The 13,220-nt window shown below is 32.1% G+C and overlaps 1 protein-coding gene across 3 annotated transcripts in view; it reads right to left on the reverse strand.

Moving 5' to 3' along the window:
• Positions 1-611: 611 nt before the first annotated feature.
• LOC127698286 (transcription factor RFX4-like) overlaps positions 612-13,220 on the reverse strand; it is a 29,886-nt gene continuing 17,277 nt past the window's right edge. For all 3 annotated transcript variants that reach the window (XM_052201678.1, XM_052201679.1, XM_052201677.1), the window contains 9 exons: positions 9,273-9,315; positions 8,198-8,311; positions 5,480-5,557; positions 4,811-4,974; positions 4,439-4,539; positions 3,450-3,644; positions 2,688-2,785; positions 1,269-1,371; positions 612-867 (listed from right to left, as the gene is read on the reverse strand). In XM_052201678.1, coding sequence (XP_052057638.1) covers positions 794-867; positions 1,269-1,371; positions 2,688-2,785; positions 3,450-3,644; positions 4,439-4,539; positions 4,811-4,974; positions 5,480-5,557; positions 8,198-8,311; positions 9,273-9,315 — 970 coding nt within the window. In that variant the 3' untranslated portion in view covers positions 612-793. The remainder of the gene's footprint in view (positions 868-1,268; positions 1,372-2,687; positions 2,786-3,449; positions 3,645-4,438; positions 4,540-4,810; positions 4,975-5,479; positions 5,558-8,197; positions 8,312-9,272; positions 9,316-13,220) is intronic.

Here is a 13,220-nt window from a genome sequence, read left to right on the forward strand (position 1 = left end):
TTAAACTTGTTGTTTTCAATTTTTTAACCTGATACAAGAGGATCTCACACATGCAGGAAAACATACTATCTCTCTACTATCATAGGCATAGAATAAATACTTGTTTCAGAAAAATCATAAGTAGTAGTGCATGATCCTTTCATATTTCAATGATTGCAATATTGTTCCTTTAGTATGAATGGATGGATGGCTGTTTAAAAGTCCAGTGGCATGTTCAGAAAAGTTAGGCTTTTGGTTGTTTATAAAACAGCAATAAGTATATTTCAGTTTGTAGCCCCCATATTTATTCATGATCTTTTTCTGTCAATTGATAAAGTTTATTTAGTTCATAAATCTACTTTTTATTTATGATTACATTGTAGTGATATTTTTGCCTGTATTTTACCATTCAGTGAAAATAATACACAATGAAAATTTAACTTGACATCTTTGTCATTAATTTGTGCGGGGGAAAAAAACCCAATATACAGTAAGAGGCGTTACTTTTTTGGTAGTTTAATCCAAAGTTTTTAACTAACTGACATCTATCCCATCATACTTCCTTTTCAAATCATTCCAGAATCGTATGATTTGAGCACTCAATCAAAATGCATTGGAAATAAAATTTCACCCAAAATCCAAGATTTCTTTATTGATCAAATATTGTCTGTTCATAACTAAATACAAATACTGAGATTTCCATATGTTCTGTTGTAACAGCTTTATTAAAACAAATAGAAAATTCAAATGTCAGCATATATTGCACAGGGAATGGCAAATACAGTTTTAGATTTTACAATCATCATATTGCATCTTAAATCTCTACATGTTTTTCAATCAGGAACATTAAGTAGTCTTTACACAGCACTTCTAACAGCAAAAATAGTCCTGAAAAATATGGAATCAATATATACATACATATTTATTGATACTATATTATATTTACTATTCATTCTAATCTTTTGTTGCATTTCCCCCCTTATATCTTTACATTTTGTAAATATCTTTTGTTGATTATATGAACTTAGGAAAACAGCATTCCATTAGTTTGACATCTTTCAATGTTTATCAATTACTGAAAATTCAGAAACTATTGTGTGCATCTATTATTGCGATTTTTGAAGAATAGCTTAAATGAGAAATTAATTATTGTGATTTCAAGAAAATTTGCATACAGATAAGAAATCGTGATTTCCAAATGTGAGTTCTTATTATTACCATCCTCACTGGCCCTGTGGACTAATTTGCACAAGAAAAGTCTATGCAATGAATTTCCTTTTATAATTTACCTGTAACTGAGGAATGTTCTTCAGCAAGAAGTTGTATGATTTGTCCACTGATGTATGACCATTGCAAGACAAACAACTGAATTTGTGGTTTCTGTCTGTCAGTCTGTAATAGTAAACATTCATCAATAAGAAAAGTCAATAAAAAATCATAATAAGCCTGTATTGCTTGCTTGACATCTACATCATTAACTGTCTATCTTTTGTTCAAGCAAAAAATCCCTACATCCATTTTGACTAGTAGTCAACATTTAAAAAACATGAATACATGTCCCATACTAAAAAGAACGAAGTTAAAATGCTACCACTCTGACATATACATGTATAAATAAAATGTTTACACAGAGATATCTTTTCCTGTTTGTAATCTTGATAGTGTAATGAAAGTGTTTTAATCTAAATTGCATTACTGTATGAATATCTTTAAACTTGGCAAAATGAAGGGATGGACATCTTGAATACAATACAATTAAGGAAAACTTAGTACAATTTATTTTTCTTGGAATAAAAGGTTTTAGTACTTAAGGTTTTAGAAATGATATATATCAGGCATACAGAAAAATTGACCTTATCACAATTTTTTCAATATGTGATCTATACTAAAGTTTCAAAGTCAATGGACCATGACTGATGGGAGGGGGTAAAATAATTTCCATGGAAATAAGATGTGTCAATGCTTATACAAATAATTACTAAATATCATTGACTTATCATTAGTTTTTCAACTTAAAACTTTAACATATAAACTAAGCAATTGTTTTAAAGTCAATAAACCATGACTGAGGAGGTGGGGCCAAATAATCTCCATGGAATTAAGATGTGCCAATAATTATACAACTGCATCCTAAATATCATCAATTTACCATTAATTGTTCCCCTTAAATTGAAGTAATAAAAACATTTAACAAATTGTTGCCACTGCTTCCGCCTCCATCAACACTGACACCAGAAACAGCATGCCCAAGTCTCCCTTTTTGACTCAGTCAAGGCAAGACAAAAATCATAAGAGAAACAGATTTCACAACTGAATATCATGCAAAACTATATTTCTCCTCTCTCAATGTTACATTTTAAAGATTGAGTATGAGGGGTAAGCCTTGAGCTATAATTTGAAAATTAAACTGTCTCAAGTGGAAAAATATTGTATCACACTCTATGCAGTGGTATAAATATTTAAATGAAGACTTCCAATAAATTGTTTACGAAAAGGTTTGAAACAATTGGCTCACTGATTTCCTAGGAAAAGTTAAAATTCTTATGATATAAGTATTGTGCTGATAGTAGTTGTATGGGCTAGGGTCAGGTGAGCTGAAAATCTTCAAATCACCGGTTTTCAATTTGACTTTTGAACAATGTGAAAGGAGGGGAACAAAAGGCCTCTGAAGTTTTCTGTACTAAGTTCTTGAATAGTCATACACTTACAGACTTCCAATATGTCTGTAACACTGTGTGCACAAGTCTTGTTAACTGTTCAGGTATGTCCTCCTTGTTATTTAGTATCTTTTCTATTTTCTTTATATCTGTAAAAGATAACATTTTTTTAGAACAAAAAAAACTTCCAGGATATCGAATAACCAAAGTTTTCCCTTTTCCTTCAATCATTTTGAGCATGTGCTGATTTATATTAATGCACCTGTACCACATTGATCAGCTTTAAGAAAATCTCACATCACAGTTTGTTAGACCTAGAATTGACCCTATCCTATAATTTACAAACATCATAATATTTGACCCTTTATTCTATAAGTCTTCTGCTGTTTCTACCATGAAAACCACGTAAATAAATCCTGACAAAGCAACTTGTAGATTTCAGCTATTAGGTCAATATCTTTGTTCCAATGTACACATGTTAGCTTGATATTTAAAAACATTACTAAATTGTTCTTATTTAATTAATAACACACTTCTGAACAAAGGTGGCAGTCAAATTTAACCCATGGAGGATATATTTGATTACGGCAGGAGGGAAGTGAACTATGGTAGTGCACATCAGAAAACAGTTCATAAAGATCCCTGAATTGAAATTAGTAACTCATAAATGGCTAAAAAAGGTTTAAGCTTACTTTCCAAAAATATCTGCATAAATTGACCAACTGCTCATATTTGATGAATTCACTATTCAGAAAACCTGATAGCCAATCAATGAAAGCTAAATTACATATTCTAATTTGAGCAAGTACTTACAATAAAGAACATCTTTTAAGTCAATTTGTTGAACTACTGCAGAAATCCTCCCATTTATTTCATTGCTGTCCAGCTGTTTCCAGTCATTGTGTAATCTGCTTGTTACATCCTGATTCCTCAGTACAACAGACACTACAGTGTATATACAACTGATATGAAGTTGCTTCTGAATACTCTGTTGGAATTCTTGGTACACTGATAATAAAGATTGAGATAAGCCTAAGTCTCACTAATTACACCTCTCCATCCTCTCTTTTTTTCCAAATGGATGTAATCTCCAAATTTTGAGAAATGGATAAAAAAGCAAAATCCCCAAAACTGACTGACAGTACTCATAATGGAGCTGCAGATTGAATGTCACAGTTAAAAGACAAAGGAATATCCTATTGTCACTAGCACAGGTATAAAACACTGACCACAACATAGTATATGTGCTAAAAGCTAACTGCAGTAACTGACACTGAAAAAAGATGTCTGACATCTGATTACAAGTGATAAAGGATAAGGCCATGACCTTTTGGAAAATGTTGGCCACACTTTCTGATCAAAACAAATTTTGATCTAAAGATATATTGAAGCAAGTTATATACTCATTCAGTCAAATCATACAGTTATTAACCTTTATGATACTTCAACTAATTACGAATCAAAGTACATATATACTATCTATGACTTGTTATATTGAATGCTACCACATTTTGTGTGTACTAAATCAGGCTATCTTGACCATGTTGTTGTCCTTGATTTTGTATATATATTTTTCTGGAAGAGTCCTGAGTTGGTGGTTGGTGTGCTGTGTACTTTCTAGTGTTCTTGTTATGCCTTTTTATGTATTGCATATCAATATAATAAAACAAAAGATAAACACAAAACAAACTTCCAGTTTTTAACATGATTTTTGGTTGGGTTAGTGCTCTATATTATTTCTCAACAAGGTCGTTGTAAATATAGTCAAACAATATACCATTGAGTCCGTAAACAAATCTTACCTCTTAATTTCCGTATTCTTAGTAAATCAGGTAACAGAATCAAACTGTTTGTCAAACATTCTGGTAAACAGTGTAACAAACTCTTCACAGCCTCTGTCATCCTGAGATAATAAAATGTTTGGTATGGATTAGGAAACTAAGACAAAAGGGGGAAGATAAGCACAACACAATATTAAAGTCCACAGGAAGAAATCAATAAAAGTCAAAACTTTAAGCGTTGGTAGGGCCCAAAACAACTATGGGTTTTAAAGTGAGAGTATAAATGGTTTTTGTACATATACTGAATCTTGTATTTAGAAAAACAGTCTATCCTTCTGTTTTTGGAATACAATTATTTAAAAAATGTAGCACTGTTTTACTAGTAGTACATACCCCTTGTTGACAACATAGGGGACTGTTGGTACCAGCATATCATTTATAACAAAGTACACCAATAAATCACACTGTTCTATAACTGATACAAAGTCTGATTGGTTAAGAAGTGGGTACATCTTCACAGGAAGGCCTGTCCAAAACTCAGATATACATCTTGTTACCTACAAATAGAATCATACCTATTCTTAATATTCATGCCTACACTATAACATTTTTAAGAAAATTATAGGTTAATCACTTTTTAAGTCCAGATCATTTCCCTATATAGTCTTTGTAAAACATTTTTCAAAAATAACATTATTTTTACCTACCTAGCTGTCCTGGTTATTTTCTGTCAGTAGACAGGAAACAAGTATAATATATATATATATATATATATATACATTTTATGTAATTACATTCAAATCAATTCTTCATTGCATAAGGTAATGCTTTTCTGGTACTGTTTATGACATCTTTACACAAAATCCATTGGATGTGTACTAATTTATACTTTAGTCTTGGAGAACAAGATTTATTATATTGTTTTGAACTAGCTTTCGGTAACTGTGAGTAATCCTAAGATTGGTACTTTGTCTTTTGTCTTTGAGTTTGATTGCTCTCCGGTTACTATGCCTTGGAAAAGACTATTTCAGCAAATAAAGACAGCAAAACTAAATTTAATACCTTGTCAAATTCTGCATTAACAATTGAACTGATTAATGTGACTGCATGATCTTTGTACATCTGCAAAAATTCAAATGCCTGTAAAAGAATGTAAAAACATGTTAATCATATTGGCTAAGTAAATCATTCCTCTGAAACCATGCTTCTGTTTAAAATACTCATCTTATCAAAACTAAACTAGGATCATTTGTGGAGGACCTTCCAAACCAAGGATCCGGAAACGGTCATATATGCCAGTCATGTCCTAAGATGAAACTATTTGTCCTAAACGAGTAATTGGGATTTAGGACAAATTTTATTTTTTTAAAGAAGTAATTTTGGTCATTTCATTGACTCAATGATTGAAATCGGATTTCTTAATCGCCATTTTGCACTGTCTTGTGTAAGTTGTGATCACTTGTTTTTGTTTATAATCCCTTTCCTGTAATAAAACTGCCACTCCAGTAAATTGATAATCCTGAGGGCCCTCCTAATATCTATATCAATGCCTCCGGGAAACATTGGCTAATGGTCGCTAATCACTTTTTACCTGTGGTTTTAATTCACACCTGACAGTGATCACAAGCTCAGAATAATATCTTAACAAAAATTGAAATTCCCTGACAAGTGTATTCATTATTTAATTACTTTTCAGCAAAGACAATCATCAAATCTGATTTAAAATTAAACCTATAAATTTATGGAGAAAAAAGTATTTTTTCATGTGCTTTATTTACTATATAATACGCATGCGTGAAATTGTCTTCAGCAAATTTAATGTTTAATCGTAAAATGCAAATTGATTTCATGCTAAATTAAACGAGTGCAACTATTGTCTGTTACAATTCAAACACTTTTAAAGGTAATAAAATAAAAAAGCCATAAGGGAGCTACCATTTGATTTTTATGGGGGGACTAGGATGAAAAATTTTGTCCTGCCTATTTATTTTCCCCTCTATTGGGTCCTGCCTTTTTATTTTTCACTCTATTGGGTCCTGCCTTTTTTTTTTTAGTTTATCCTGACTTTTTTTTTAAATAAATTGTCATCCTGCCTTTTTTTTTTTTGCAAATAATCTCATCCTGCCTTTTTTTTTACTCAAAAATCCTGTCCTGCCTATTTTTTTCAAATTTCATCCTAGCCCCCCCCCCCCCCCCCCCCCCCCCATAAAAATCAAATGGTGGCTCCCTAAAAAGCCAGTGATTTCCTGTCAATTTGATAAACAAAACAAATCCCGGAAATGAATCCGGAATTATTCGTACTCTAACTTTATCGCAAACTTCTGGTTTTAACTTTTGGCAAATCGAAAGAAACGTAAGCAATGTCTGAGAGATTTACCATTTTGAGTCATTAAAATCATTTCAATTTTAAACTATTGCCTTCCCTAAACTGTTCTTCATGATAATGGTAAGACATTTACTTGGTAAATGCGATGAAACAGCAATACAAGTTCGTTGATGCTATGAATCTAGTCAAGTTGACATCGACAATTTGGAAAGGGGCACAAACTTTTCAAACATCTCAAAATGACCGAAATTGTGTGGAAAAATTTCCGGATCCTTGTTCCAAACATAATTCAAACAAACTTGGTAATAAAATGAAAATGTGATTTTGCAGTAGGTTTCAATGGGAACTAAATGTCATCAATGCAGCCATGTATGCCTCCCAATCAGTTTTAAATGAGTTTTTTTGTTGAGGAACTTACAATTATAAATCCCCTGAAGATTACATTAATATTTGTAGTTTCAAAGGAAATTTAGAAAACTAGCCAATCAGAATCAAAGGTGAGATTACAACCAAATGAAAAACATTTGTAAAGGACATTCTTTTCACCCTTCCAGCCAAGCTTGAATAAAACTGACCAAGTGGTTTCAGAGATTGTGATTTTCCATATGATTTCTCTGGGAACTATGTGCCTCCAATGCCACTAACTTTGCCTGGTCTTCCATCAATCAATCTCCTAAAGATTCAAAACATTAAACCTTGTAATGTCAGAGATTTTTAAAAATTGGTCACACAGAATTAAAGATTGATGTTTGCAGCCATGTTATAATGTGATCAGAACGATATGAGCCATTTTCATAAAGGACCTTCCATATATTGATCCTGCCAAGTCTGCATGGTTCAAAGTTATCTGGTTTCTGAGCAGATGATGAAATGAAACAACAATGGATGGATGAAGGATGCAAAGTGATGACATCAGCTCAGATTGTCCTGTTTTGCATCTATAGGTAAGCTAATATTTTATTTCTTCTTTCAAACTGGCCGTTTTTTTTAATTTTATTAAAGTTAGTAAATCTCTGGTTGAAGTTTGCTCACAAGTATGGCAGTGGTTTGTATCTCTATATTACAATACCCTCATCAGTGAGTACTATTCACAGTTAAAATCTCCAATTTCTGACATGTCAGAGATATCACCTCTAATATGCAGTTGAAGGAAGTACTTGCTTTTGGTTAATACTGCTTCAAACAAGCATGTATGTTTTATAACATATTGCCTCATGAAAGCAAATGTGTGTAACTTAACCAGAAACAGTCTTATGGTGTCAAAAACTTCCTACAATGAAATGTGATTTTCTATTCAAATTTGACATGTCTTGTTCTTTAAAGTGTGGTTATCCTGTGTTTCTGAATATTTGTCATTTCATTGAAATTCAAAATTCTCTATTTTTTATATATAAAATTACATACATGCAATATATCCATTTTCGTGTAATTATACAAAATTTGTATCTACATACCAGAATCTTATGTTTACATTTAACAGCCACGGTTTCTATAGTTGGAAAATCTGCCAAAAATAGCTCTACATCATGATATCCATTAGGTCTCACTCTGTCTGGACATTGTAGCACCTACAAATAAAATACGCTAAAGCTGGATCAAATAAATGGAGAATGTGTCGAAGGGCCACAAATGCCCCTGCTTGTAAATATGCAGGAGTCAACTTCCACATACAGATGCAGGATTCACGTAAATAAGACTGTTTTGTGATTATAAGCATAAGTTTCATAACATTTGGTTGAGGCAAACTAAAGTTAGAGAAGGGAAACGAAAAATTCAGCAATTTTTATATTTATAAAGGGGCATAACTCATGAACAGTAAAAGTGACACCACCCAATTTCGAACTTGATCTGTGTTTTGTGGTAATAAGCATTATGTATAAGTTTTATAAGATTTGGTTGAGGCAAACTTAAAGTTAGAGAATGGAAACATAATTTGGGGACGGGACAGACAAGGGTAACACTAAAAGCCCCCTCCACTACGGCCGGGAAATAAAAAACCTATATGGCTCATCTTAGAGTCTATAAATTGAGAATGGAAACGGGGAATGTGTCAAAGAGACAACAACCCGACCAAAGAGCAGAAAACAGCCCAAGGCCACCAATGGATCTTCAACACAGCGAGAAAATCCCACCCCCAAAAGCAGGCTTCAGCTGGCCCCTAAATAATAATTAAAATAATATGTACACTACTGACTGAATCTGAGTACTAATTATGAAAATTTATAAATCTCAGTGAAAAGCTGACAAGTTGGACACCTTTATAGAGGTTCATTATCCTACTTTGATCAAAATCGGCAAACTTGTTTAAGAGAATTTTTTTATACATTTTCTTCCATTTTTTTTAATAAAATTTCCTTGCAAGCTTCACTTTTTAGCTTATAGCTTAATATGAGCATCTGGTTGTTAGGAATATTTGCTTTGAAATGATACAATCTCAATACGTATGGGTAGAATCCTAAGTACATGTATCTGATAAAACCTTTTGGCCTGATTAAACACAATATACTTTCCGCCATTGCTTAAACATACCACTGCCGGGCTGTGATCTATGTCTTCATGTCTAAAGTACGATCTGAAATTAAATAACTGTATATCAAATTTCACACATATGCAAATATTTACTTTATCAAACATATTTCAGATATTTACCTGCAACATCAATTTGCCAAATGTGAATATTATGAGGCAACCATGACTTATTGATAAAGGATATAATTGAATTGCATCAGACAAGTTTTAGGTATGAAGATCTATTTGTTGTATACAATTTAATTTAAGCTTAAAGTAAGACCAAAATGTTTCTTTTGTTTTTCTGCATTTCTGTACAGGTTTGTTCTGGGCATTGAACAAGATCACTTCTTAATGTACTGCAGCTGTATGTAATCCGCTTTATAACTCTATTTTAAATCTATTATTAAAGTTTGGGTCAAGCTCAATTTTTTTGACTCAAAAAAACCCAGGATATTAGATTTTACCAAGTGCTGAGAAGCGTGATACAGACCAATAATTTACAATTACAAAATGAAGAAAACCTGATAATATCTAACAAAACTATAGAGTGGTTATATTTAGACCAATTCTATATATATATGTATTATGGGGGTCTAGGGCAATGGACAAGGTGCAGGCGGTGTTGCCATGATGTCACAGAAGCAAGGGTTTGAATCCAGCTGAGGGAAGAACAAATATTTGCTAACGCAAATTTGAAGATCTAACATTGTTGAGCTAAATTTGAGACGAGTTAATTATATATATATTATGGTGTTAGCCCTATATAACCATGTGTTATCTGATGGAGAATGTCTGTCATAAAATTGTCACATGTTTAGATATGTACATGTATAATAAAATTAATATTTGATGTGGCAGCATGGTAATTAACATTATTATACCTTACATATATTTCAAACAATTCTATTGGGCAAAACGTTATCACGTGACATGGAATAATTCAGTTAATTTTCATTCAATTGCAAGGAAGAACGAATAACCCTAAAAATTTACACCAGCGTTGAATAACCCTATTATTCACAGGCGAATAACCTTTTTAGTTTGTTGATTTGTACTCATGAAAATGACGTCACAGACGTAAATAAACAAAACGGCAACGTTCAAGTTACAGGAAGCCCATTGATCGAAAGAAGAGGAAATAAGGCTTTTGACGTGCATCTTGTGCCAATGATATCTCTAACGGTCCTTTTCAGGGCCATCAATATTTTACAAAAAGAATCTACCTTTGTTGTACATACGAGAATTGCAACTCAGCTTGTCTTTAGTGGTCCAAAACATTCTATTAAAATTTCAATCAAATTGTAAACAGTAAAGGATATAACTCTATAGGGTTATTAGAGAAAAATAACATACATTTGTTATTGAGGACTAAAAAATCAAAGAACTGTGATAACATATGTATGTTACATGTTTCAAAGGGACAATATACATCATTAGTTTTGTTAAAATGTATACAAGTTCTATTGATACTACTATTGTCTTTACATATTCTAAACTATAGAAAAATATAACAGTTCATAGTTTGTCAATCATGCATAGTAAACCTATGTTATTACAGAAAAAATATGCCTATAATAACTAAAGGGTGTTATTACAGCTTCTCTACATCACTCCAAAGCATTTGCTCAGACATACATCATGCTTAATTACAATGTATTTTAATTCATTGTAAGAAATCATGATCAGAGCATGTAATGAGGTTCTGCGCAAGTTTCCTTGTAATTCCCAAGTGTCTCATATAATAAGTTACATGCCTTTAATAACTAAGCCTTGTTATTACAGCTGAGTTCATCCCTTAAAAGCCTTGCCTCATTGATTTCCCATGGTAAATGAAAAATGTATTAATCTAATTAAAAAATTAGTTATCAAGGCTATGCATTTAGTTTCTGCGCAAAGTTTCAAGAGTTCCCTAGAGCCCACTAAAAATTAAAACATTTATGATTTATTTTACAAATAACAAACATGTGTTATTACAGATTTTAAAAATTTAAGGATTAAAGAGTAGACAACTCATCAAAGTATCTGTAATAACACATGCAAGATATTTTCTTTAATAACCCTATAGAGTTATATCTCTAACTGGTAAAAGGGGTTCTCCATTTATTATTCCGAAAACCAAAAGTTAAAAATTTTTCCAACAATCAAGTACAAATGTACCATAACTCTGGAATGGTAAAAGTGAAACGACATAAATCGAACTTAACCTGTCTTTAGTGGTTCATACATTAATTTTCAAAAAGCAGTTTTCTATTTTTTATCTGGAACCCAAAAGTGTGACAGAAGGACAGAGGGACATGTGGATTGCTATGTACCCCAACAGTTTTCCTTATAAAAAAAATGCATATCACCACAATCATGGCATTCATAGCGTTTGCTGACATGGATAGAAAAAAGCATTTTTTTCAGCACCATTGCAGAAGTATTCAATTATTTTTACATCATTGATTTGTTTTGAAATTTGATATATAATACCACAAAAAGCAACTGAAAAGACAGTTACAAAAATACAAGACACTGAATTTGTTTTACAAAAAGTACAGCAAATGTGGAGGAATTGTTTAACAGTGTTCTCTCCAGGCCGATATGATGCTGCGGTCCTGCAGCACCTTAATTGCCGCTGCCCCTTAATACTTGATCCCGCAGCATGTTAACTTTCATATTTAATTATGAACTGTTCGATAACTTTTGTAAAATTAAAGATCGCCCCTGAGATGAAAATCAATACTACACCAAATTAAGCAATTATTGACTCCAGTCTATCCTTTACCTGTATTTGTTATCTGATCGCGTAATTGCATATAGATTATCATCAAATAGATAAATGTTTTTCTTGGATACTTTTTTTCAGTGTTTCAGGGTTTGAATTGAGGGAAAAGATCGAAATACAAATACAAAACTTTTTGACGAGTGGCTTTCCTTATAATAATGCTGAATTAAATATCAAATTTTCTCATTGGTCAATAGTAAAAATCTATTCTAATACAACCAATGAACATGATGATAACACGTGCTAACTTTGTAATACACAACTACAAATATATTTATGAATGGAAGTCGTTTTACATGAAAAAAAAGTAACACAAACTAATATTTATGATCCTCTGGCCTTTGTTAGTCTTGTATGTTTTATTAATTTTAGTTCATTTATATGTTTTGGAGTTTAGTGTGACGTCCATTTTCACTAAACTAGCACACAATTTTATTTAGGGGCAGCTGAGGACCACCTCCAGGTGCAGAATTTTCTCGCTGCATTGAAGACCCATTGGTGGCCTTCGGCTGTTGTCTGCTCTTTGGTCGGGTTGTTGTCTCTTTGAAATATTCCCCATTTCCATTCTCAGTTTTATGAATCGATAGTTTGGTCCTTGCACCGGAAAACTATGACAATACACAACTTGATGTCAATAGTTGGGAACGGAAAAGCAGAAGCATATGTAAATAATTTTGTTGGACTTAACTTTGAAGAATTTGCCAGGTTTCTACCTGCCAAAGAAAAGAGTGTGACAAATACACATGGAAGCAATCTCGAATGTCAAACTTCAAAATTGATCAGCTGTTCATTTTATCTTTTCTTTTAAAAAGTTGTATTCCAAAAATTACAAACTGCTAATAATACAATATTTTTAGAAAGAGCAGATGCACCAGTTATGGAAAAATTTAAAGCTATTCAGCACTTAAAGGCTCAAAGGACCAGAAGAATATTCTCTTGAAATTACTCAATGTGTTTTATATGTGTGTAAATTGATTATATTTTATAAAAAGTGTACATAATTAAACACTTAAGACTGTCATAAAGCTTATAAATTCATTTTTTACTTCTGAAGGATTGTTTCTCGTCATGATAGTACATTCCAAAAAAAGGGTTACATGCTACAAATTTTGCGCCTTAAAAAATTTCTGGGGAGAACACTGTGTTACATAACAATTTAGTCCAGTTCTATTACAATGCACAAGGAAGCAAATGTTAAT

This window comes from Mytilus californianus, unplaced genomic scaffold (genome assembly GCF_021869535.1).
Source record: "Mytilus californianus isolate M0D057914Y unplaced genomic scaffold, xbMytCali1.0.p SCAF_4, whole genome shotgun sequence".
NCBI lineage: Eukaryota > Metazoa > Mollusca > Bivalvia > Mytilida > Mytilidae > Mytilus > Mytilus californianus.